This window comes from Scyliorhinus canicula, chromosome 2, assembly GCF_902713615.1.
Source record: "Scyliorhinus canicula chromosome 2, sScyCan1.1, whole genome shotgun sequence".
Classification (NCBI taxonomy): Eukaryota; Metazoa; Chordata; class Chondrichthyes; order Carcharhiniformes; family Scyliorhinidae; genus Scyliorhinus; species Scyliorhinus canicula.
This window is the reverse complement of record NC_052147.1, coordinates 15,277,022-15,303,715: the sequence shown is the minus strand read 5'-3', so window position 1 is coordinate 15,303,715 and position 26,694 is coordinate 15,277,022. Positions and strand designations below refer to the sequence as shown.

Here is a 26,694-nt window from a genome sequence, read left to right as displayed (position 1 = left end):
CACTCTTAATATTTCTCCTCTGCGTGTTTACTTAATAAACAATAGCCACATGTGCTAGTGAACTCCATATTCTGATAGCACTTCATGTCAAAACACATTTACAAAGCACATTTATCTGCCCTTGCCTATCACTTGATAGGCCAGTGGAAATAATCTTTTGCTATCCAAATCCTTGTCTTATTCCATAAATCACATGCTTACAACAAAATGGTTTCATTGATTACCTTGATAGGTGCAAAGGCATTTGTCACCTGCAGCCCAAAGCTCCTCAGCAAAACTACCGGTGTACTCTTGGTTGAATACAGCCTTTTCAGCAGGTCTATTGCAGCCATGACAGGAAGATTATGTCTCTGACGCTCAGTTTCAAATGCATTCAGGTGCTTGGTGGAGCCTGAATGGACAGGAGACAGATGCTGATGAAGGCGTTGGCTAAAACACAGTACAGTCAACTCAATTCTATCAAAGTTTGTTTTGTTTTTTTAAATAATTTTTATTGAAATTTTTACAAAATATAAATATCTCACCTCTATTAACAAAACAACCGCGGTAACACCCCAAGAACAATACCCACCCAACTTCAAAAGCAACTACAAACTAAGGAAAAAAACAAAAGAACACCCAACAACAAAAGGGAAAGAGATAACACCCGCCACATCCCACAAACCCATGTACACAGTTCTCCCTCCCACCGATCCAAACCCCCACCCTCCCTCCCTCCAATTCTATCAAAGTTAACAGTGCTGAGAAAAGCATTTTAAATAAGATGGAAAGTTAGCGAAAATGGCAGATTCTAACTAATTATAACCCTTTCCCTTTATGACTTAAAGCCTAAAGTACTCTTTAAAACTGCTAAAGGAAACTGCTAAAAGAAAGCAGTCTCTAGGCACTTCCGGTGACGGCAGGCAGGAGGCAGCTGCACATTGGAGGGCTTCCCGTTTGGGAACGGCATTTTCGGGGTTTAACGCCCGGTCCCAGAGGCAGCGGAGGCGGCAAAAGCAAGAGAAGGCACAGTGAAGGGAAATGTCGAAAATAAGTTAAAAACTGCCGCTGTCGCTGGCGGGGAGGGTGCAGACTGTAAAGATGACAATCCTCCCTAGATTTCAGTGCCTCCCGATCTTTGTCCCACAGTCCTTCTTCAAAAGAGTTAACAGGATGATCATGAGCTCTGTCTGGGCGGGAAAATCCCCGCGGGTGAAGAAAGCGATGCTGGAGAGGAACCGCAGCGAGGGAGGGCTGGCTTTGCCGAGTCTGATTAATTATTACTGGGCGGCCAACATCTCTATGATAAGGAAGTGGATGGTGGTACGGGGTCTATCTGGGAGCGGGTGGAGGCGGTTTCGTGTAGGGGCTCCAGCTTGGCAGCCCTGGTCACGGCTCCTCTACCGCTGCCGCCGGCCAGGTACTCCACCAGCCCGGTAGTGGTGGCGACCCTGCGGATATGGGGCCAGTGGAATAGGCATGTAGGGGAGACGGGGGCGTCGGTTTGGGCGCCAATCTGCGACAACCATCGGTTTGCCCCCGGGAGTATGGATGGGGGGTTTCGAGCATGGCGGCGGGCGGGGGTGGGAAGGGTGGGCGATATGTTCCTGGAAGGGAGCTTTGCGAGTTTGAGGAGCTTGGAGGAGAAATTTGGGCTGGTATGGGGAAATGATTTTAGGTACCTGCAGTTGCGGGACTTTGTTCGTAGACAGGTCACATCTTTCCCACACCTCCCACCAATGGGGATCCAAGACAGAATAGTCTCTAGGGGGGAAGAAGGGGAGGGTAGAGTCTCTGTTATTTATAAGGTGCTCATGAGGGAGGACGGGTCCCAGATGGGGGAACTGAAACTTAAATGGGAGGAGGAGCTAGGCGGGGAAATGGAGGATGGGCTGTGGGCAGAGGCCCTGAGTAGGATAAATTTGACCGCGACATGTGCCAGGCTCAGGCTGATTCAATTTAAGGTCGTTCACCGGGCCCACATGACGGTAGCTCAGATGAGCAAATTCTTTGGGATAGAGGACAAATGCGCTAGGTGCGTGGGAGGACCAGCGTACCACATTCACATGTTTTGGGCATGCCCTAAGCTTAGAGGGTACTGGGAGGGATTTGCAGGCGTCATGTCCAGGGTGCTAAAAACAAGGGTGGCGATGGGTCCAGGGGTGGCAATTTTTGGGGTTTCGGAAGACCCGGGAGTCCAGGGGGAGAAAGAGCCCGATGTTTTGGCCTTTGCTAGCCCGGCGATGAATACTATTGGCGTGGAGGGACTCAAAGCCCCCGAAGACTGAGTTGTGGCTTGCGGACATGTCCAGTTTCCTGGGTATGGAAAAAATTAAGTTCGCCTTGAGGGGATCTGTACAGGGGTTCGCCCGGAGGTTGCAACCATTTATTGACTTCTTTGCGGGAGAGTGAGCGTCAGCAGGGCGGGGGGGGGGGGGGGGTAGAGTAGAGTAGGAAGGATAAAATGGCGGGTAGTACCGGTGGGAGAGGAGCGGGCTTGTGCAATATGTTACGATTGAAGTATTGAATGTACGTGGATGTTTGCACATTTTTGCCTTTTTTGCTTTCTTTCTGGTGATGTCTGTAACTGTTTACAAAGCCAAAAACTACCTCAATAAAATTGTTTATTAAAAAAAAAAGTTAAAAAACGGCCGTGAAAAAAGTGGCTGAAAGTCCGCCGGGGAGTGGAAAGGTCACCGCGGGACGGCAAGAAAAGAGGCTGGGGCACCAGGGGAGGCCGCATTGCCCACGGCTGAAGAAATGACTATGGTGATGGCCGTGGAACATCGAAAGGCAGTTCATAAAACACATGGAGGCGATGAGGAAGGAGATGGGGGCGGTATTGAAAGTGCTGGTGGAGGAGGCGATTACCCCAGTGAGGGCGGCGGTCTTGAGCACAGTGGCAGAGGTGCGGGAGCAAGGTGAGGCGCTGAAGGAAGTGGAAGAAACATTATCGCAGCTCAGTGATCAGCTTACCTCGATGGGGAAGGAGATGCGGAAGGTGATAGAGATCAACAAGGTCTGCGAGCCAAAATGGATGGCTTGGAAAACAGATCCAGGCGACAGAATCTGAGGATTGTGGGTCTGCCCGAAGGAATGGAAGGCCCGAAGCCAAGTGAATATTTTGCCAAATGTTGGCGAAGCTATTGGGGGAGGGCGATGATCCCTCCCAATAGGAACTGGATCGGGCTCATCAGTCGTGGAGGCCTGTACCAAAGGAGAGTGAGCCGCCAAGAGAAGTGACTCTGTGTTTTCGTAGGTACAGTGTGATGGAGAAGGTCCTGTGCTGGAAAAGCAGAAGCGGGTGGTGCAATGGGCTGGAGTTGGAATACGCATATATCAGGACTTTACGGTGGAGCTGGCGAGGAGGCGGGCTGCCTTCAGCCAGGTGAAGAAGGCACTGTACATCAGTAAGGTGCAGTGTGGCATAGTATACCCAGCTAAGTTGAGAGTGACCTACAAATCCAAGAACTTTTAGTTTGGGACAGCGGAAGCAGCAGAGAAGTTTACGAAGGCAGAAGGACTGTGGCTGAATTGAGAAATGGTCATGTACCGGTGTAGCCTCATGTAACTGTATTTTTTCACTGCATGCTGTATGTGCTAAATGAGCCAACGTTGTATATATTTGGACAAGGGAAGAGATGGGACTTTCACTTGCAATGTTGGTTTTTTGGGGCTTGGGTGCGTATGTGGGGTTTGTTGGTTTTCCTGGGACCAGGCAAGGCGGAAAGAGACCCGGGCAGGGTCCTCCACACTGGCCGGTTTAAGCTGGCCAGTGAATGGGAGTGAGGTGGGGGGAGGGGCTGCTGCCACGGAGCCTGGCAGAACAGCAGAACAGGTTCCGATGAGTCGAGTCGGGGTGGAAAGTTGGGGAGAAGGAACAGAGGTTGGGGGAGGAGTTTTATAAGAGGAAGTGGAGGGAAGGAGTCAGGGAGGGTGGGGGGTGGTTTACAATTCATGGGCGTCATTTACGGTACTCTTTCGGCGACTGGATGGCATTGAATGTTATGGGGGGGGGGCGCGGGGGGGGGGGACTCTATAGGTCAATGGTGACCATAGGTGATTCCGGATTCCTTTTTCTTTTTTTTTCTTCCTTTGTTTTTCTCACCGTGGGAGGGTTTGTTTTATTTGAAGCTTATATTGTCAGGTGAGGCGTTTTTTGGGGTGGAGGGAGGATGGGATCATTGTTGATACGGGGATTGACTTTGTATTTGTTACCGCTTACAGATTGTTGGTGGGGTGTAAATTCTGAAGAAAATGTGAAAATGGAGAATAAAAATATTTTACAAACAAAAAAGAAAGCAGTCTCTGACAGAATCATCCCCATGATAGCCCATTGGGTAAAGCATTTGCCCACACTAGTGCCATTACTCAAAGGTACCAGGTTCAATCTCTGATCTGTGCTGAGCTGTGGCACTGAAAATGGCACCAACATCCCTGAATGAAGGGCTGCACGGTGGCGCAGTGGGTTAGCCCTGTTGCCTCACGGCGCCGAGGTCCCAGGTTCGATCCTGGCCCCGGATCACTGTCCGTGTTGTGTTTGCACATTATAGAACATAGAACATAGAACAGTACAGCACAGAACAGGCCCTTCGGCCCTCGATGTTGTGCCGAGCAATGATCACCCTACTCAAACCCACGTATCCACCCTATACCCGTAACCCAAACAACCCCCCCTTAACCTTACTTTTTAGGACACTACGGGCAATTTAGCATGACCAATCCACCTAACCAGCACATCTTTGGACATTCTCCCCGTGTTTGCGTGGGTCTCTTCTCCACAACCCAGAGATGTGCAGGCTAGGTGGATTGGCCACGCTAAATTGACCCTTAATTGGAAAAATTGAATTGGGTACTCTAAATTTATAAAAACAAAACATCCCTGGATGAAAGAATGGCTTTTAAAAAAAATATTAGGCCAGTGTCACTGATCCTTATCCAGTGGCATTGGGCAACATGCATGGGGAAGGAATGTCAGGTGAAGACACAGTCAACGAAGTTTTGATGCCCTCAACTTTCAAAGAGCAAGGCTTGTGAGGTAGACACAAACATACCAATTACTTACACCCACACACACACCTCAGACTCAAATCGGGGGAAGGGGGGGAAAAAAATCTAGAAATTTTGGGAATGAGCGTCCAGTGGGATACCCAGGCTTTAAACCTGCATTATAAAGTCCAGAAACCGAATCCCTGAAAAGGGGAGAATTCTCAGAAAGATAATCTTGTGTTTTCTGCCAGTCATCAATGAAAAATAACCGCATTCACACTTGCACTATTCAAAGACATAAAGGATCTCCTACCTAGGTCTCTGCCATTGAAGGCTGCCTCACTGAGATGCTGAGAGAGGCTGGCTACATCCCCGAAGCCCAGATTGACTCCCTGGCCTGCTAGTGGGTGAACTCTGTGAGCAGCATCACTAGAGAGAGAGAATTTACAGGTCAAGAGAACATTTATTCCAAGAGTTAAACCATTTTCCCTATTAGGTCACGAGAACCCAAGGACTCAGTTATGCAAAGGCTTCTTTTGCATCATTCTAATTAAAGAAAAGTTTAACACTAATGCACATTATTTGCTGTTTAAACTACAGAAGGCTTGCACATATCCCCCGTGTCTATGTGGGTCTTTCCCCCACAACCCAGGGTAGGCGGATTGGCCAAGCTAAATTGCCCCTTTGAAAAAAATGAATTGGATACTTTAAATTTTAAAATAAATAAATAAATAAAAATAAAGTATACAGAAGGTTCACATTTATTGAACATTGTAATGATTTTGAAATTGCCACTTTTGGTATATTTAAAAGGATTATTTTTATTATTATAATAACAATAATAATCCCCTAGTCGCCACACTCTGGTGCCTGTTGGGTACACAGAGAGAGAATTCAGAATATCCAATTCACCCAACAAGCACATCTTTTGGGACTTGTGGGAGGAAACCAGAGCACCTGAAGGAATTTCACGCAGACACAAGGAGAACATGCAGACTCCGCACAGACTGTGATCCAAGTGGGAATCGAACCTGGGACCCTGGCGCGGCACGGTGGCGCAGTGGTTAACACTGCTCCCTACGGCACTGAGGACCCAGGTTCGACCCTGGCCCCAGTACACTGTGCGTGTGGAGTTTGCACATTCTCCCCGTGTCTGCGCAGGTCTCACCCCAACAACACACAGATGAGCAGGGTAGGTGAATTGGCCACACTAAATTGAAAGAAAAAAAATTTAGGGTAACCAATTCATTTTTTCCAATTAAGGAGCAATTTAGAGTGGCCAATTCACCTACCCTGCACATCTTTGGGTTGTGGGGGGTGAAACCCAAGCGAACACAGGGAGAATGTGCAAACTCCACACGGACCGTTACCCAGAGCCGGTATCGAACCTGGGACCTCAGCGCCGTGAGGCAACAGGGCTAACCCACTGAGCTATCGTGCTGCCCTTTGCCACACTAAATTGCCCCAAATTGGAAAAAAGAAGTATTGGTTACTTTAAAAAAAGGATATCCTGAGATCATGAAAATACTATGGAAATATAAACTCCCTTTCATCTTTTCATTTTCAAAAATATATTGTTGTGAAGTACTTTGAGACATTGTGCAGGCATGAAATGCACTATATAAACCCAAGATATTTTGTTTAAAAACAAGTCATTAAACCAGACCATTTCATTAATGTTGTGCTCGCGTTAATTAAGCTCATGCATAATTTGTTTAGTAACTAGTTTCTCCAATGACATCTTTGTCACTCACTGCCTAAAATGCAAAATGCTACAGAACAGAAGGGGGTTATTTGATCCATTATACCTGTGCTGGTTCTCTGCAAGAAAAAACAATGACTCCCCTTCTCCATGCTTCCCCATTCAAGTAGAGATCCAATTATCTTTTGGAAGTTACTATTGAGTTTACTTCCAACCTTTCAGGCAGTGTATTCCAATTTACACACCATGAAATGGAAGTCCCAGAGGATCACACGCTGCTCCCCCCCCATTATTTTGAGAGCGCGCTGATTGAGCTGTGATTTAACCCGAAGGTCACCACACCTCAGGCAAGGGGTAAAGTTTGAGAACGTGGGGCCTTCATGAGTAGCCTCAGCCAGTACGGGAATTGAACCCACGCAGTTGGTGTCGCTCACGAACCAGCCATTCAGCCAGCTGAGCTAACCGACGCCCGTTACAAGGCTTAACTTAACAATGACCGTTTGGAATTTTGCAAACATTTTGATTTTGAGAGAATGAGTTCAATCCTCCCCCCCCCCCCCCCCCCCCCCCAAGTTCTATATTATATATATAAAAAAACTCACTGGCGCAGTGGTTAGCACTGCTACCTCACAGCACCGAGGACCCGGGATTGATCCCGGCCCTGGGTCACTGTCCGTGTGGAGTTTGCACATTCCCCCTGTGTCTGCGTGGGTTTTGCCCCCACAACCCAAAAATGTGCAGGCTAGGTGGATTGGCCTCGCTAAATTGCCCCTTAATTGGAAAAAGTGTGAATTGGTTACTCTAAATTTAAAAACAAAAAACAAAATATATATGAGTAAAACATTCCCTTGACAGGAGCGTTATCAAACAAATTTTGACACCGAGTCATGAAAGGTGATATTAGGAACAAGCAACCCAAAGTGTGGCCAAAGAGATTGTTCTTTTCATGAGCTGATTAGGAGGAGAGAGTTCCAGAATGAATCTGCAAGATCACACATTAAAACTCGACGTGGAGCAGATACATGGAGGATCCAACGCGTCATGCTGCGAATTGTACGCACAGGATTTCGCCAAACGCAGCATCAGGTTTCTGCTGTCCTGATGTGGAGTCACAGAGCCAGGATTAAATACGTGGATGCAGAATTCAAAAGGGAGGCCCAGGTCCGACGTCACCTGAGACCAGGAAACCAAGATGGTTTCCTGGACATTTTCGGGGCCTCGGTCTGGTCATGAGGCAAAGAGATAGGAGGAGTGAAAAACAAATGCACATGATCTTACCCGATGAGGGCAACCCGTGGTCCGACATACTTTGTGGCGTGCCCCAGTCCAAGTGGAAACATGGCCCTGCTTTTTGGTTCAACTTGAGCCACGCTCGGTGGTAGCTGCCGCACTGATGTGCCTGATGGCATCAGGAACATAAAAGCTGTCCTTAACATGGAGCTTGCAGTGTCAATGAATTCAGAATGATTCTCATTACTCCACTACAAAAGAAGAAGAAAAAAAATCAATAACATTTTTCTTGAGGAGATCAGGATTTTAGCCCAAATCATTGCAAAACAAAACATTACCATAGTATGGAGAGGCCAACGTGTTGAAGGGTAATAAAACTGTGAGCCATCTTCCACATGCTAAGTTACTGATTTTGTCCAAGATGATATAGCTGAATCCAAGTGAAGACCGTGTGGGGGCAACACAGTGGTTAGCCCTGCTGTCTCACGGCACCGAGGTCCCTGGTTCGATCCCAGCTCTGGCTCATTGTCCGTGTGGAGTTTGCACATTCTCCCCGTGTCACAAGTACATAAGAACTAGGTGCAGGAGTCTCCGAGCCTGCTCTGCTATTCAATGAGATTGTGGCTGATCCTTTGTGGACTCAGCTCCACGTTCCCGCCCGAACACAATAACCCTTAATCTCTTCAGTCTTCAAAAAACTATCTTTATCTGGAAAACATTTAATGAAGGAGCCTCAACTGCTTCACTGGGCAGGGAATTCCATAGATTCACAACCCTTTGGATGAAGAAGTTCGTCCTAAACTCAGTCCTAAATCTACTTCCCTTTATTTATTTTTTAAAAATTTAGAGTACCCAATTCATTTTTTCAATTAAGGAGCGATTTAGCGTGTTCAATCCACCTAGCTTGCACATATTTTGGGTTGTGGGGGCGAAACGCACGCAAACACGGGGCGAATGTGCAACTCCACATGGACGGTGACCCAGAACCAGGATCGAACCTGGGACCTCGGTGCTGTGAGCCAGCAGGGCTAACGCACTGCGCCACTTTTGAGGCTATGCCCCCTAGTTCTGCTGTCACCCACCAGTGGGAACAACCTGCCCGCATCTATCCTATCTATTCCCTTCATAATTTTATATGTTTCTATAAGATCACCCCGCATCCTTCTAAATTCCAACAAGTAAAGTCCCAGTCTACTCAACCCCTCCTCGTAATCCAACCCCCTCAACTCTGGGATTAACCTAGTGAATCTCTTCTGCACATCCTCCAGCGCCAGTGCGTCCTTTCTCAGGTAAGAAGACCAAAATTGAACACAATACTCCAGGTGTGGCCTCACTCCCACAACCCAAAGATGTGCAGGGTAGGAGCCATGTTAAACTGCCCTTTAATTGGAAAAAAAAACTGAATTTGGTACTTTAAATTTAAATGTGTTCCCCAGTAGGTGTCAATGACCACTGTGTTCAGCTGTAATGCCCACTTAACCACCCCTCCAAATGTACCACCCCAAGTATAAGCAGCCACCATCACTCATCAGTGGTGGACTCCCAGTTGCCAGAGGACCGCTGCCACAGCACAAGTAAATATACAAGGAGAAAAGACACCATAAAAATATAGATGAAATATTGAAGTGAGTCTCCAGCCTCCTTCACAACAGGAGCACATTCAGTTTGGGAGCTCAAGACAACATTAAAAAGTAACAATCTTTTTTTATAGGATGTGGGCTTCGCTGGCTAGGCCAGCATTTTTTGCCCACCTCTAACTGCCCTCAAGAGGGTAGTGGTGAGCTGCTGCCTTGAACCGCTGCAGTCCTGTTTTGTAGGTACACCCACAGTGCTGTTAGGGAGCGTGATCCAGGATTTTCACCCAGCGACGGTGAAGGAACAGCAATATATTTGCAAGTCAAGATGGTGAGTGATTTGGAGGGGAGCGTCCAGGTGGTGGTGTTCCCATATATATATCTGCTGCCCTTGTCCTTCTGATGCTAGTGGGCGTGGGTTTAGAAGGTGCTGCCTAAGGGGCCTTGGTGAGTTCCTGAAGTGCATCTTTTATGTGTTACCCACTGCTGCCATTGTGTGTCAGTGGTGGAGGGAGTGAATGTTTGTGGACGGAGGAGCAATCGAGCGGGCTTTGTTCTGGACGGTGTCGAGCTTCTCGAGTGCTGTTGGAGCTGCACTCATCCAGGCAAGTGGGGAGTATTCCATCACACACCTGTGGTGGGCAAGCTTTGAGGAGTCAGGAGATGGGCAGCACGGTGGCACAGTGGTTAGCACTGCTGCCTCACAGCTCCATGGACCTGGGTTAAAGTCCCGCCTCAGGTGACTGTCTGTGTGGAGTGTGCACTTTCTCCCTTTATCTGCGTGGGTTTCCTCCTGGTGCTCTGGTTTCCTCCCACAGTCCAAAGCAGGTTAGGTGGATTGGCCATGCTAAATTGCCCCTTAGTGTACAAAAGATTAAGTGGGGTTACTGAGTTACGCGGGTAGGGTAGAGGCGTGGGCTTAAGTAGGGTGCTCTTTCCAAGGTCTGGTGCAGACTCGATGGATGAAATGGCCTCCTTATGCACTATAAATTCTATGATTCTATGAGTTACTCGCCACAGGATCCGTGCTAGAAAGTACTGAAACATAGTTTGTAGCGTGCGTCTTCACAGGAGTCCACTTAATACATAAAATGTGACCAATTTTTAAAAACCCACAGAAACAGAAGTTTCTATTCTTTTTCCCTCAATTTTCTATCCTCACGTGAAGCAGAAAACTTGCTTTCTGGTTGCCATTTCAGAGTCCATACAGTAAATAGAGAGGCTGGATTTTTAAATAATAAATTTAAATAATTGCTGATAAATTGACCATTGTGTTGCCGGGTTCAATTTGATGAATAAATTACAGTAAAATGGGAAGACTTCAGAAATTGCTCCAGTGTACTGCCTACTGGCTAAAACCTACAAATACATTTTTTTCTACAGGCAGCGCTTTACAGACATACTGGGCTGGATTCTCCACCGGCGTAATGGAACATCCCGCAGGCAAGGTGAAACAGAAATGTGGCGCGGCAGGGCGGAGAATCCAGCCCCAGGTTTCAGTTCTGAATGTTTAGATGTGTAGATTAAATGTGGACATGAAGATGGGAACAAAATCTTTGGCAGCCGGAAGTTAGGCAGCACGCCTCTGCAGTATTACCAATAATACAGGTTTGGATCGGCATTCAAGCCCAGTCCGACTATAATGGCAATCAGAAACATCAAGCTTCGTTTTGTTTTCCCCTGTCTGTAGCCCTCAGATACCGTGGTTGAACGTCACCAGAGTGGAATTCAGTGCACGCCGCACGGACCGATATCCAACATGCAAACTTGCAGTTCAACTGTGCACTGGGCCGGCCCATCTGCACACACCACTTACAAAAGCTGAATTGATGGCGTCCACGAAGGTTTCTTCGTCCATACTGAGCAAGTCAGATGCATGCTGGTGGGAAGTTGACCACACCAAGGAACTGAGATGATCAGAGAGCTGGTGGAAAACGGAGAGAGTTAGGTTCAAGGGTTGCGTGTAAGATGTCACAATCATTCTCATGCCGGGATATCAAAACAGATTACACACAATGTGTGCAACAATGTGAATTACGTGAGCAATCACTCACATTTGGGTCACAGTTCCCACAAGAATTGACTCAGTGTGCATTGCACTCGTTGCACAGTGTGTGAAAGTGAGGTGTGTACAGTGTGACATTTGTGTGGGTCAACTGTGCTGCAGATCTATGGAAAATGACATAATTTGGACTAAATGTTGATACTAAATAGGATCTGTGCGCCTTCTTCCAGATGATCCACGGCTGTAACCTTAGCTTGCCTTTTGTCTTTACAGATTCTAGGGCCTCGAGTGCATTTTCTGCCACCCATTCAAATATAAATGCGATGGATATCTTTCAAGAAGCAACACTTTTTGTCTTCGGTACATGAGTAATTTGAGACATGATGTATGGTTAAGTGCAGCATGCTTCGGATGTGGTGACATTGGGTCTAAAGAGCTCTCCTCCATTGGATTAGGGGCCTTCGCCTCTTGTCTGGATCTGTTGTAAACTAATTAATAAAGATTGCCATAACGAGTCAACAATTCCCATCAAAACCTATCAGGACGGTGGAAGGCGAACCATGGATCCTTTCTTGTCTGGAACCAAATTGGCAAAGGTTTCATGGTCATCGTTCGATTTTTATGGAATTCAAATTTCACTATCAGCCATGGTGGGATTTAACCAAGGTCCCTGGAGCAGTACCTGGATTGCTAATCCAGCGACAAAACCACAATATCACTGCCTCTCCAAATGGTGGCACGGTAGCACAATGATTAGCACTGTTGCTTCACAGTGCCAGGGATCCAAGTTCGATTCTTGGCTTGGGTCACTGGCTGTACGGAGTCTGCACGTTCTCCCGTATCCCAGTGTTTATATTCCGGGTGTTCCGGTTTCTTCCCACAAGTCCAGAAAGACGTGTTGTTAGGGCGAATTGGACATTCTGAATTCTCCCTCCGTGTACCCGAACAGGCGCCAGAGTGTGGCGACTAGGGGCTTTTCACAGTAACTCCATTGCAGTGTTAATGTGAGCCTACTGGTGACAGTAATAAAGATTATTATCCAGAAAGATGTGCAGGTTAGGTGGATTGACCATGATAAATTGCTCTTATTGCCCAGAAAGGTTAGCTGGGGTTACTGGGTAACGGGGATAGGGTGAAGGCGTGGGCTGAAGTAGGGTGCTCTTTCCAAGAGCCGGTGCAGACTCGATGGGCCTCCTTCTAAACTGTAAATTCCATGATTAAATAGTACAGATGCATTTTCGGGAAGTTAGAGAAGTAAATGTGGGAAAAAGATAGGCTGATCAGGTTAAACGTAGAATGATCGCGTGAAGCATAAACAATGGTATTAACCTGTTGAGCAAAGGACCCATTTCTGTTCTGTAAATACTATGTAATATGGGACAGTTTGCATTACTGGGATCATTTTGATCAAGGGCCTGTGACCTTAGGACAAGCGTTTTTAGTGCAATGGTTACAGATAATCTGTATTTTAATACAAAAAAGTAAATTCAAGGCGAAAGCGAAGTGTACCGGAAGCATTGCGATTGGCCCAGTCACCAGAAACCGCTGCCAAGCCACATTGTTGTCAGTAGGCTGAAGATTTGAAGGAAGAACAAATAGTTATACAAGCAATGACAGGACAATTCCACCCCCCTTCCCCACCTCCTCCCTCCCCCCAATCCCCTCGCCCCTTCCCCCCTCCCCTCACCCTTCCTTCCTCCCCACCTCCTCCCTCCTCCCCTTTCCCCACCTCCTCCCTCCCACAAATCCCCCCCCCACTCCCCTCACCTCCCCCCCCCATCACCCTCTCCCCCCACCACCACTGCCCAACATCAACACTCACTACCCTGGTCATTTATACCAATGCGGCAACCCATCCAAAACGAGTAGCCACAGCAACCAACACTTCAATCTACAAATGGAATGTTTAGGCACAGATATGAACGAATCATCCAAATACATTCCCAGCAGTGAGCAAGGACAAAAGGGGTCTACTTACTTCAGCAAGGCGAAGGGTAGCAACTATAGCAGACTGATCGTACTTCCAGTGCACGGTCTGAATACCAGCGGAGTCCCGCGCCATTGAGTTTGGACCATCTGCTCCAATCTATGTGGAGGAGAGATACAGCCCTTTAATGTGGTCAAGCTAAATTGAATAGAAAACAATCATTTAATCAACACCATGGAGTGATCAGGTACCACACCCCCAAGCCAGACAGAAACATGGGACATAGGATCAGGAGTAAACCATTCACTTTGCATTCTTCTAAACACCAGTGGTTATGGGCCCAATCTGTTCAACATCGCTTCGCAAGATAAGCCCTTCATCACAGGAATGAGTCGAGTGAATCTCCTTTGAGCTGCTTCTAATGCTGTTATGTCTTTTTTCAAATATGGAGGCCAAAACTGTGCACAGTATTCCAAGTCTGTTCTCATCAACGCCCCGTATAGCTGCACTAGAACTTTCCCACTTTTACATTCCATTCCACTTTCATGTTAGAGAGCCAAGTAGACCTTACATCAGTGTTAACGTCCATTTCAATATATATATATATTTAAATTTAGAGTACCCAATTCATTTTTTCCAATTAAGGGTCAATTTAGCGTGGCCAATCCACCTAGCTTGTACATTTTTGGGTTGTGGGGGCGAAACCCACGCAAACACGGGGAGAATGTGCAAACTCCACACGGACAGTGACCCAGAGCCAGGATCGAACCTGGGACCTCGGCGCCGTGAGGCCACAGTGCTAACCCACTGCGCCACCGTGCTGCCCTCATTTTGATATATTAAGTGTAAATTTAGTTCTGGGATAATTGGACAGCCCAATCAGTGTAGCACAATTAGGGAGAAGATCATCTCAACCTCTCCTAGCCTCCCTGCTAGGAGGGGAGGGATGTGGAGTTAGGAAAGCTAAAGTTTTCCAGCTTCCGGGTAAAGAGTGAAAAGCAGCCTCCAGTGTAGACAATTTCACCACATGGTGTGGAACTCAACAATTCAGAGCAACGGCTTAAAATGTACTTGTGTGTGGGTCATAACAACAGGTCAGGGACACAACAACAAAACCTCAAGCTGGGAAGAATGAAGAGAGAGCAGGAAACATGGGAATTGGTCAGGTTTAATATCACAAAGAACATATGAGGGGATTCCAGGTGAGGGCAGGATCAGAACCAGCTGCGATTTTGGACCCAATATCATGGGTCCTGCCAACATATCCTGTGAAGATCAGGCAAGATCCCAGAGGACTGCAGTGCCCACTGAAGTGGACTTCATATTGAAGTGATCCTTCCAGTTAAGAAGACAACAGTGAAAACAATGTAAAAATTAAAATCATTATGTTCACCATAATACCAGTACCACAGAAGAACAAGTTAGCCTGCCTCAACGGCGACCGACTGATGGCCCTGACGTCTGTTATCATGAAATGCTTCGAGCAGTTAGTCATGAGACCGATCAACGCCAGCCTCCCAGACGGTCTCGCTCCATTGCAGTTTGCCCATCACCACAACCGGTCCACAGCAGATGCTATCTCTCTGGCTCTACAATCAACACTCGAACACCTTGACAACAAGGACACCTATGTGAGACTGCTGTTCGTAGACTACAACTCCGCCTTCAACACCAGTACCCCAACAAGACTAATAACCAAACTCTGCAATCTTGGACTTGACCTCTCCCTGTGCACTGGATCCTCAACTTCCTCACCAACAGACCGCAATCTGTCAGGATAGGCAACAGCACTACCTCCACAATAGTCCTCAACACCGGGGCCCCGCAAGGATGTGTGCTCAGTCCTCTACTGTACCCCCTATACACACACGACCTCTTGGCAAGATTTAATTCCAACTTAATCTATACGTTTGTGGATGTTACAACTGTAGTAAGTCGTATCTCAAACAACGACGAATCAGACTACAGTAGGGAGATAAATCACTTGGTTGTGATTTATCCAGCTACATCACAGTCTGGTATGACAATTGTTCAGCCCAAGATTGCAAGAAGCTGCAGTTTGGTGAACTCAGCCCAACACATCACACAAGCTTGCCACCCGCACATTGATTCTGTCTACACCTCCCGCTGCCTCAGGAAGGCAGACAGCATTATCAGAGACCCCTCCCACCCAGGCTTTGCCTTCTTCCAGACCCTTCCATCAGGCAGAAGATACAGAGGTCTGAAGTCAAGCACATCCAGATATAGGAACAGCTTCTTCCCCACAGCTACTAGACTCAACGACTCTCCCTCGAACTGATCTGTTCCCTGTAAGAACACTATTCACGACGTTCTATGCTGTTCTTGCTGATGTATTTGCTTTGTTTGGCTCCTTGTTCCACACTGTAACCAATCATTGTCGATGTAGCATTTGTCAATGTACTCTATCGATTATTCTACTTTGTCTACTATGTACGTACTGCGTACGTTCCCTTGGCGGCAGAAAAATACTTTTCACTGTACTTCGGTACATGTGACAATAAATCGAATCAAATCTCCACAGTAAGGATTCACTGTTGCTTACCAGTAAAGTTGTCTGTAGCTTACGCCCATCAGCCAGTTCGATTTGAACCCATGGGTTGGTATCAGATGATGGATAGGGCTCTGGCCATGTGTAGTTGATCACTTTATTCCTGTATAACACATGCACCCTGTCTGAGAAAAACAGCACCAAGCTAAGCACAAACTATTTTATCCTTGCTTCTCTACATTTCTACTACATGCCCTGGAGTTAACTCACATCAGTCTTCTAAATTCCCATTCACCTGCCACCCTGTGTTTGCTGACTTACACTGACTCCACATGACTAAACCTCAATTTTAGAAATTCTCATCCTTGTTTTAAAATACTTCAGTCAGCCCTCAGTAACCTCCTCCAGCCCCACAATTCTCCATATCTGTGCTTCTCTAAATCGGGCCAAAGGTGCATCCCATTTTAATCGCTCCAGCTATGCCAGCCGTGCCTTTAGCTGCCGAGGACGTAAGCTCTGGAATGCCCTCCCTAAATCTCTTTCCTCCTTAAAATCTACTTCTTGGTTACAGCCATCTGCCCCAATATTTCCTATGTGGTTTGGTGCTTGCTAATGCTCCTGTGAAGTGCCTTCGGCCATTTTACTCAATTGAAAGCACTATATAATAACAAGTTATTGTTAGTGAATTGGTCCCACAGCAAAATCAATACATATGTCAGCATTATCTTTATCTCAGCAAATTTGCCTTACTTCAACCTTTATAATATCACCCATTTTTCCCACTGTCTCAATTAGTTATATCTTCATGCACACCGTTGCGACCTTCAGATCAGACTATACCAACACATTCCAAACCCTCTGAAAACATCAGCTCACCCAAAACTCTGCCGCTCTATCCAATTTGCATGAGGTCCCCATTCACTTATCTTTTTTCAAAAAATAATTTATTGCATTTATTGCTCATCCCTAACTTCCCTTGAACGGAGTGGCTTGTTCAGCTATTTCAGAGGGCAGTTAGGAGTCAACCATATAGCCAAAGAATTGGTAAAAGACTCCAAGCTTGTCTAGAACTTCTGTAGCTGGAAGCATTCCACTGAATAATTTTAGTTTAACTAAAACCAATTGATTCTTATACTTTTAGCCACTTTTCCCCATTCATTCTTTTGATGTTCCTGAATGAACAGCCACTCTATATATCTGCAATACAAGAGACACCCAAGACTTTACAGGGCAATGGCACCACCTCAAGCAGTATTGATACATTCAAGAAAGTTCCAGATTTGATTTCTCATCTGAGCTAACAGATCTCAGCTAAATAACCGGAGGGTCATAATGTCAGTGTCCCAAGAGTACAATGGTAGAAAACAAAATTCGGCAAAGATTCCCACTTCCAATCACCAGCAGGGTGTGCACCTGCAGAGTGCACTGGGCTCAACTATGAAGATAAGAAATTGAGGCAGGTGTAAACTATATGGCCTGTCGAACCTGGTTCACTATTCAACACAATCATGGCTGATCTTTTGCCTCAACTTCACTTTCCCTGCCCACTCCCCAAATCCCTCGATTCCCTGGAAAATTAGAAATCTGTCCATCTCGACCTTGAATATATTCAGAGATGGAGCACAACCTTCTGGGATAGAGAATTCCAAAGAGGGCAGCACGGTAGCACAATAGATAGCACTGAGACTACGGCGCTGAGGACCTGGGTTTGAATCCCGGCCCTGGGTCACTGTCCACGTGGAGTTTGCACATTCTCCCCGTGTGCGTGGGTTTGACCCTCACAACCCAAGGATGTGCAGGTTAGGTGGATTGGCCATGTAAATTGCCCCTATAATAATTGGGTACTCTGGGCAGCACGGTGGTGCAGTGGGTTAGCCCTGCTGCCTCATGGCGCCATGGTCCCAGGTTCGATCCCGACTCTGGGTCACTGTCCATGTGGAGATTGCACATTCTCCGTGTTTTTGTGGGTTTCACCCCCACAACCCAAAAAGATGTGTAGGCTTGGTGGATTGGCCACGCTAAATTGCCCTTTAATTGGAAAAAATGAATTGGGTACTCTAAACTTTAAAAAAAATAATTGGGTACTCTAAATTTATATTTAAAAAAAAAAAGAGGGCAGCATGCTGCTTCACGGCGCCGAGGTCCGAGGTTCGATCCCGGCTCTGGGTCACTGTCTGTGTAGAGTTTGCACATTCTCACCGTGTTTGGGTGGGTTTCGCCCCCACAACCCAAAGATGTGCAGAGTAGGTGGATTGGCCACACTAAATTGCCCCTTAATTTGAAAAAATTAATTGTATATTCAAAAATTATTTTTTTTTAATTACAAAGAGTTACAACCCTTTGAGTGAAGAGGTTTCTCCTCATTGCAATTCTACATTATTGGCCCCTTATCCTAGGACTTTAGCGCCATGTTCTAGATTCTAGCAGAAGAGTAGTGTCGAGACCCTATGTGGAGTTTTGTGTTCAGTATTGTTCTCCTTATTTAAAGCAGTAGAAACAGTTCAGAAAAGGTTTACTAGACAAATGCCAGGGATGGGCAGGTTATTTTATGGGGAAAGGTTGAAGAGATTCATTTGTATCCACTATTGGTTAGAAGAGTAAGAAGCGATGTAATCAAACCCTTTTAAGATCCTGAGCGGCATTGACAGGGTGAATGTGGAGAGAATGCTTCCTCCTGTGGGAAATCTAGAACTAGGGATAACTGTTCAAAAATAAGGAGTTGCTCTTTTTAAAAATAAATTTAGAGTACCCAATTAATTTTTTCCAATTAAGGGGCAATTTAGCGTGGCCAATCCACCTACCCTGCACATCTTTGGGTTTTGGGGGCGAAACCCACGCAAACACGAGGAGAATGTTCAAACTCCAGATAGTCAGTGACCCAGAACAGGGGTCAAACCTGGGACCTCGGAGCCGTAGGCAGCAGTGCTAACCACTGTGCCACCCCAGGAGTTGCTCATTTAACAGAGTGATGAGAACTTCTTTCTCTCAAGAGTTTCGTGGGTCTTTGGAATTTGTCTTATTTTTAAGACACAGCTTGATAGATTCTTGATAAACAGGAGGAAGGCTATCGGGGGTTGGCAGGAATGTGGGGTTGAAGTTACAATCAGATCAGCCATGATCATATTAAATGGCGGAGCAGGATGGAAGGGCCTAGTGCCTACTCCTAGTTTGTATGTTCATATGTCTTGCCAGGATAAACAACTTCAGCGTACCCCCGTCAAGCAATCATGCTCTCTTCCCCAATTAGCAAGTCTTTTGGCAGTCACTGTTCAAAGAAAAAAGCAAAAATTATACTGCACATTTCACGACCCAAAAATGGGTAGAAACATTCAAGAAAGTTCCAGATTTGATTTCTCTTCTGAGTTAGCAGATTTCAGCTAAATAACAGAGGGTCATAATGTCAGTGTGCCAAGAGTACAATGACAGAAATCACTGTGCTGTCACTGCTGCATGTAAGAAAATGCAACATTTATACACACCAAGACACTTCAAAAGAGCAATATGAAAGTGACCGGATAATTTGTTTTAGTGATTTTGTTTAAGGGATAAACACTGGACAGAACATTGGGATAAATTCCCACTCTTGTTTAAAACAATGGCATGGTCAGACGAGAGCTCAGATTGAGCATCTTTCGAAGATTGCTGTGAAGGCAAGATACCAGAGGGTGGGTTAAACTTGAGAGAATCACGAGTCTGCACCTTTCGAAAGGCGGTGTAAAATTCCAAGCAGGAGAAAAATTACAAGTACAGACGTAACACACTTTTCACAGGTTTCAACTCTCAACATTGCAATGACCTCAACACACTGGCTGGTTTTGAACGTTTTTCAGAACATCGTAGTTTCAAGGAGGTCAACACCTACCAGCAGCAGCAGTCAGCTGTTTAGACAGGGCTGACAATATCACATCGTTCTCAACGATGAACCCCATGTCCTCCAACAGGTCAGCTTTATCAAATGTAATCATCGCATCTGAGCACTCATCCCAGACCTGAGTAGAAAACATTTCAATTTCAGAGTCACTGTTCACTCTCACTACAGCATTCAATGATGAAGCAACAGAACATGGCATAGGTTAACCACTCAAGAGGAACCAAGGAGCAACAGCCTGTTCAGCTCAGCTTGTCAATTAGGTCATTCTACAGGTGTACTTCCATGTCTTTTCCCACCTCGTATCCCTGTACCATTTGAGAAATTACATTTATAATTTTCCTCTAGTGAATGCTTCAAACTAGTCAACATTCTGAAGTTTTGCAGGCGGTTACTGCTTCATTTTGATACTTACTCATAATTTACCATAAAGTGCTTCCTATATTTATCTAAAATCACTTTAGGAATTTATAAAATCCTGATAAAGTCTCCATTTTCCCTTCTCAGTTTTCTAATCGCCCCCACTTCCAACCTCTGTCCCAATATATTAAGTGACAAGATCAGTTAAGTAAGACTTCTGTGATCATTTGGAAATGCTACTATCCTGTCCTTTCTTCCATGTTCTCCCTTTGCCAACCATCTTTTGAAGTCTTGATTTTTTAGTTTCACAGATAGGGCCTCGGGTGCCTCATTTAACTGTCCTTTCTTTGCACAGCCCGGATGATGAAGATTGGGGCCAGAGTGGGGAAACAAGATTGTGATTATTGCTGAGCTGGATTCTGTCCTCTGGTGATGTTGTTATGGGCCAGGGTTTAGAGAACCCCAAAGTGTATCATGGAGTTCACCTGACCCACAACTTTTAATAGATTGTGGTAGGGGGAGCACAGGGCCCACTCTATAGGTGTGGTACAGCAGAAATGGAGACGTATTTTTTGAAGCAAAACAATGTTTATTCTATGAACTCAAGTTAACCTTTCTAAAACAAACAGTAAACGCCTTAGCAACCAGTAAATCAAATACACCCCCCAAAGAATCCAACACTAAGTAACCTGTATGCTGTCCTTTTACACCCAGAAGACTTAACAAACCTTTAAACGGAAGCACATCAGGGTTTACATTCAATACTGAAAACATTTATAATTCTGAATTCACCAAATGATTAAGAGATAGTCTTTCATGGCAGGGAAATCAACAGTACAGCTGCTTTGTCTGACTTCAGCTGCAACACACTGAAAAACGAAACCAAAAAGACAGACACACCCAAGCTTTTCTCAGCGTGAAACTAAAAAGCAGTACCAGAGCTCAGCTCCACTCACACTCTGACATCACTGCAGTAACATGAGCAGCCAAACATTTCTTAAAGCGACATTCCCATGACAATGTCCAGCATCAAATTTCAGTGGATAGTGACGATAGTGAGAATTCCAGCTGTTTTTCCCCCTCTCTAGTATAGAATCACTGAGACCAAACTGTGCCTCTCATTTCCCCACTCAAGGTCAGGTAACTCCGCACGTTTCAGTTATTGATCTGCCTGTACCCTTCCCAACAACAGCATTCCACTCCATTTACTCATCCAGCCATGAAATGACTAACAACTCTTTCTCGCCAATTTTCACTCTTCACCTGAAGGTACTGACTCCTTGCTGCAGTGATGTTCCCCAGGAACAAACTACCCTCTGCTGCCTGCAAAAGTAGCCAGTGGGGGAAGAGAATTTGCAGGTGGTGGTATTCCCATGCACCTGCTGCCTCACCCTTCTAGGCAATAGCAGTCTTAGATGTGGAAGATGTTGTCAGAGAAGTGTTGGTGAATTGCTGCAGTGCATCTTGTAGATAGCACACATTGATTTCACTGTACACTGATGGTAGAGGTGGTGTTGACCAAGAGTGCTGCCTTTTCCTGGTGAAAGGCAAGCTTCATGGGTATTATTTTTTTTTTCTTTTTCAAAATTTTAAAAAATATATTTAGAGTACCCAATTCAATTTTTCCAATTAAGGGGCAATTTAGCGTGGCCAATCCACTTACCTTGCACATCTTTGGGTTGTGGGGGCGAAACCCATGCAAACACGGGGCGAATGTGCAAACTCCACATGGACAGTGACCCAGAGCCGGAATCGAACCTGGGACCTCGGCTCCGCGAGGCAGCAGTGCTAACCACTGCACCACCGTGCTGCCCTTCATGAGTATTATTGAGGCTGCAAGTAAGTAGGAACTACTCAATCATACCCCCGACTTGTGCCTTTTCAACATTGGAATGGTTTGGGGAGATGGAAGGCGAGTTATGTGCCACTGAATACCCAGACTCTGGCCTGCTTATACCCACAGTATTTATGTGACTGACCTGATTAGATTTCTGGTCAATGGTGACCCCCAGAATGTCGATGGTGGGGAATTCAGCAATGATAATGCTGTTGAATGCCAAGTAGAGATGGTTTGATGCGCTCTTGTTGGAGATGCCTGGCACTTGTGTGGTACGAATGTTGCTTGCCCCTTATCAGCCTATGCCTGAATACTGTGCAGGTCTTGCTGCATGTGGACACTAACTGCTTCAGTCTCCAGAGAAGCACAATTGGTACTGAAAGATCATCATCAAACATGCCCACTTCTGACCTTATGATGGATGGAAGGTCATTGATGAAGCAGCTAAGATGACCGGGCCTCAAACACTGTCCTCAGGAACCCCTTCTGCAAAATCCACAAGCCAAGTGATCAGGAATCCAAATTTCCCAGAGAATCAAAGTCATTTCAACACTGCCAATAATACCTTGGCTGAAATCAGCTCTCTTCAGTAGCATTACCATTGCCGAATTACCTTACCATCAACATTTGGGCGGGGTTGGGGGAGAGAGAGAGAGAGAATCGAAATTAAACTGGATAGGCTTTTTAAATACTGTTATTAAGAATAGGTCAGAGGCTGGGAATTACACAGCAAATAACTAAGCTCCCGACTCCCCAAACTCTGTCCACCACCTACAAGGCAACAGTCAGGAGTGTGATGGAATACTCTCCCCTTTCCTGGATGAGTGCAGCTCCAACAACACAATAGTGCAGCACGGTAGCATAGTGGTTAGCACAATTGCTTCACAGCTCCAGGGCCCCAGGTTCGTTTTCTGGCTTGGGTCACTGTCTGTGTGGAGTCTGCACATTCTCTTAATGTGTGCGTGGGTTTCCTCCGGGTGCTCCTGTTTCCTCCCACAGTCCAAAGATGTGCAGGTTAGGTGGATTGGCCATGCAGATATGAACTCCCAGTGCTCTGGAATCCAATCCATTTTCACTGGAGAATTTCTTTAGTTTTTCACAGGACGTGGGCTCAGCCAGCAATTTTGTGGCCCGTCCCTAATTGCCCTTGTGAAAGTGGTTTGAGTCATGGGTTGGCACAGGGGTTAACACTGCTGCCTCACAGCTTCAGGGACCCGAGCTGAATTCCAGCCTTGGGTGGCTGCCTATGGGGAGTTTGCATGTTCTCCCCTTGTCTGTGTGGGTTTCCTCTGGGTGCTCCAGTTTCCTCCCACAGTCCAAAGTTAGGTGGATTGGCCATGCTAAATCGCCCTTAGTGTCCAAAATTGCCCTTAGTGTTGGATGGGGTTACTGGGTTATGGGGATAGGGTGGAGGTGTGGGCTTGGCTAGGGTGCTCTTTCCAAGAGCCGGTGCAGACTCGATGGGCCAAATGGCCTCCTTCTGCACTGTAAATTCTATATCTATATCTATAATAACCTCAACACCATCCAGTGCAATGCAGCCCCCTTGACGAGCACACCGTCTTTCAACGGTGCACTGTGGTAGCAGTCTGTTACCATCTACATGTACAAGATGCACTGCAGCAACTCACCAACACTACCTCACAGGGCAGGGTTGGAAACATGAACCTTCCTCCTGTGTATGAATCAGCTCCTTAATTGTCAAACTCTCAGTCATCAGTGGGGGCTTTCTTCTAACCATAAAAAAAAACAAACTGAACACAAATAACCTGTAGAAAATGACATGGGTCTCACTCCCATAACCCAAAGATGTGCAGCTTAGGTGGAGTGGCCGCATTAAATTGCCCCTTAATTGGGAATTGTTTTTAATAAGAAAATGACTCAGGCAAAAATCCCACTGAAGGACTAATAGGGTTTTACCTGCATTCTCTTGAACGGCTTGCACCTCATGTTGCATATATGATCCCAAGCTCCAAAACCTACAAAGAGATTAAGGTGATAAAAATGTAAAGCTGAAGTAATGACAGAGGTTTCTTTTGGTATTTTGTGCAGTACATACACACAAGCAAAACCGTTGGATTATTGGAAAAGAAAAATGTTCAATGCTGATTCTTTGGCACTTTAGTCTCATCACGGTGATGAACACAGTTAAGAAGACATCCTTTTCGAAGCTTGGCTTCTCAAATCTTTGCACAGAGCAGTTCTCAAACTGTGGGTTGTGACACCATTTGGGGTGGCAGAAATGGCGAATGGGGTCACGAGAAATAAAAATCAGATTAATCTCCTGGATTGGCTATGGCGGCTCTGATCAGGTGTGCTGTGAGGTAACTATACATCTAAGTAAATGTAACAGAGGTTTCCCAGGGTGGCATCTGCGAGCAGCGGCGATGGAAGATGATGAGGATTTCACGACCAGCGGCAGCCTGGTTATCCAGGGCCTGGGATTTCAATATTTATATGATGAATTATATGTTGATCTATAATATATGAACTTTAATAATCGAATACCGAAATCTACTGCTTCATTGCCATTTTGCTTTTGTAGATGTCTGGGGTCGAGCATATTTTCGAGAGTTAAAATGGGGCCATATTGGAAAACAGTTTGGGAACCACTGCCAGAGAGGCAGGCCAGCACGAGATGAGATTGAAATATACCTGCTAGCTAGCAACCGAACGCAACTGCAATCCTCAAGAGCATTGACTAGCCCGAGTACTCTGCTCTGCTACCTGCCCACAAATTAATAATTTCAGCGCAACACAGCAAAATATAATGTACAACGGGTTAACGGAAACATACGGCTGAGGAAGGCTGCAGAGCCTGGTGTGAGTGCGCTCACTCGGTTACTGTGCAATTCTGGCAGCTTTCCATCTGCTTTCTGATTTCCAGCCTCCAATAACAGGATCTTTTTCTCTGATAGATTCTCATCATAAGCTGCAGATAAATAAAGATTGTGTAATGCAAATATTAATCTGGATATTATTTGACATAACTCTGGAAGACGGTCACTGTGTAAAGATCATTCCAAATATATTTGCTTTTAAAATACAGTAAATAACATTAATTTCCCCAAATGTTCCTGCATTGGACGCGGGGCAAAACGGCCTCCTCCTGTGCTGCAAATGTCCTGTTTTTATGGTTAACCACTCAGGCACCGAACCCCGAACAGGCGCCGGAATGTGGCGACTAGGGGCTTTTCATAGTAACTTCATTTTGAAGCCTACTCGTGACAATAAGCGAGTTACATTTACATTTGTCACATATTTCTGGCTTGATGTGATGTGCACTTTAACAGAGAGAATCCAGTGACTACACTTGAAAAAGTACTTAATTGGTTGTAAAGCATTTGAATGGCTTGAGGTTGTGAATGGCGCTATATCAATGTAAGCCTTCCATCCTTTGCAGTGGAGGAAGAGTGGAACCAAAAGAAGAGATATCCCAATGGAGGCACACAGCCCAGCTGTTGTATTAAATGAGGACTTTGCATCTGTCCTCTAAAGATGCAACAAAATCTGCTGGAGAGAATGGCTCAGGAGAGTCCACAACAGGACAAAGCACTGCTGGTGTGAGCTCCAGGGTTGATTGAACAGTCCATTGAGAAGGTGAAATCAGGCACTAAGCAGTATAAAGATGGTATTTTAAGGTATGGATTTATTAATTGTGCCAATGCAAATCAGGATGCAAAGCCCATGTATGTTATATGCAGGGAAGTACTGGCAAATGAAAGTTTAAAACCCTCAAAATTTCAAAGGCATTTGAAGACTAAACATGGCGAGTTTGAGGTCAAACCTCTTCATTTTTTTTCCAAAGGATGTATCGAGAACTTAAATCATCAGCTGAAGAGCTCAGCAGAAATGTTACATTGAACGATAAAAGTAGTTAGCCTCTTACCGTGTAGCTAATGGGAAAATGCCCCACAATGTAGCAGAGAGATTAATTCTCCCTACAGCATTAGACATAGTTCGTAATGTCCTAGATGAGAGGTTAGCTGAAAAAGTGAAATGCATCCCACTTGGTGATAATACAGTGGCTCGTCAAGTTTGTGATATTGCTGAGAATTTAGAAGCCCAGCTTATTTATCATTTGAAATCACCACAGGAGTTCTCAATACAACTGGATGAAAGTACAAAGGTTTCAGATTGTGCAATGTTGCTAGTTTACATTAGGTATGTTTGGCACAATGGATTTGTTGAGGATTTGCTGTGTTACCTGGCATTACCAACCCACACGACTGGCGCACAGATTTTTGAAGCATTGATTAGTTACGTGGTTGGAAAGTGCAGGCTCAACTGGGTTCGTTGCAGAGGAATCGATAGGATTTATTTGAAAAGATGCAGCTTAATCCTGGATAGTTAACACGAATCCGTGAAGGGTAATTCTTGCCTCACAAATTTGATTGAATTCTTTGAGGAGGTAACTAAGTGTGTAGATGAAGGTAGAGCAGTTGATGTCGTATACATGGATTTAATAAGGCGCTTGATAAGGTTCCCCATGGTCGGCTCATGAAGAAAGTAAGGAGGTGTGGGATGGAGGGAAATTTGGCCAATTGGATAAGTAACTGGCTATCACATAGAAGGTGGTGGTGGATGGAAAATTTTCAGACTGGAGACCAGTTACCAGTGGTGTACCACAGGGATCAGTGCTGGCTCCTCTGCTATTTGTGATTTTTATCAATGACTTGGAGGAGGGGGCTGAAGGGTGGGTCAGTAAATTTGC

General features: G+C 45.6%; 1 protein-coding gene across 3 annotated transcripts in view; it reads right to left on the bottom strand.

Annotated features, from left to right (window-relative positions):
* The window catches only part of coq6 (coenzyme Q6 monooxygenase), a 36,394-nt gene that overhangs the window by 8,504 nt on the left and 1,196 nt on the right, over window positions 1–26,694 (bottom strand). For all 3 annotated transcript variants that reach the window (XM_038774016.1, XM_038774028.1, XM_038774021.1), the window contains exons 2-11: window positions 24,778–24,912; window positions 23,901–23,959; window positions 19,778–19,904; window positions 15,970–16,100; window positions 13,458–13,565; window positions 12,989–13,051; window positions 11,291–11,398; window positions 7,949–8,151; window positions 5,282–5,397; window positions 225–391 (exon numbers count right to left, since the gene is read on the bottom strand). In XM_038774016.1, the coding sequence (XP_038629944.1) occupies window positions 225–391; window positions 5,282–5,397; window positions 7,949–8,151; window positions 11,291–11,398; window positions 12,989–13,051; window positions 13,458–13,565; window positions 15,970–16,100; window positions 19,778–19,904; window positions 23,901–23,959; window positions 24,778–24,912 (1,217 nt within the window). The remainder of the gene's footprint in view (window positions 1–224; window positions 392–5,281; window positions 5,398–7,948; window positions 8,152–11,290; window positions 11,399–12,988; window positions 13,052–13,457; window positions 13,566–15,969; window positions 16,101–19,777; window positions 19,905–23,900; window positions 23,960–24,777; window positions 24,913–26,694) is intronic.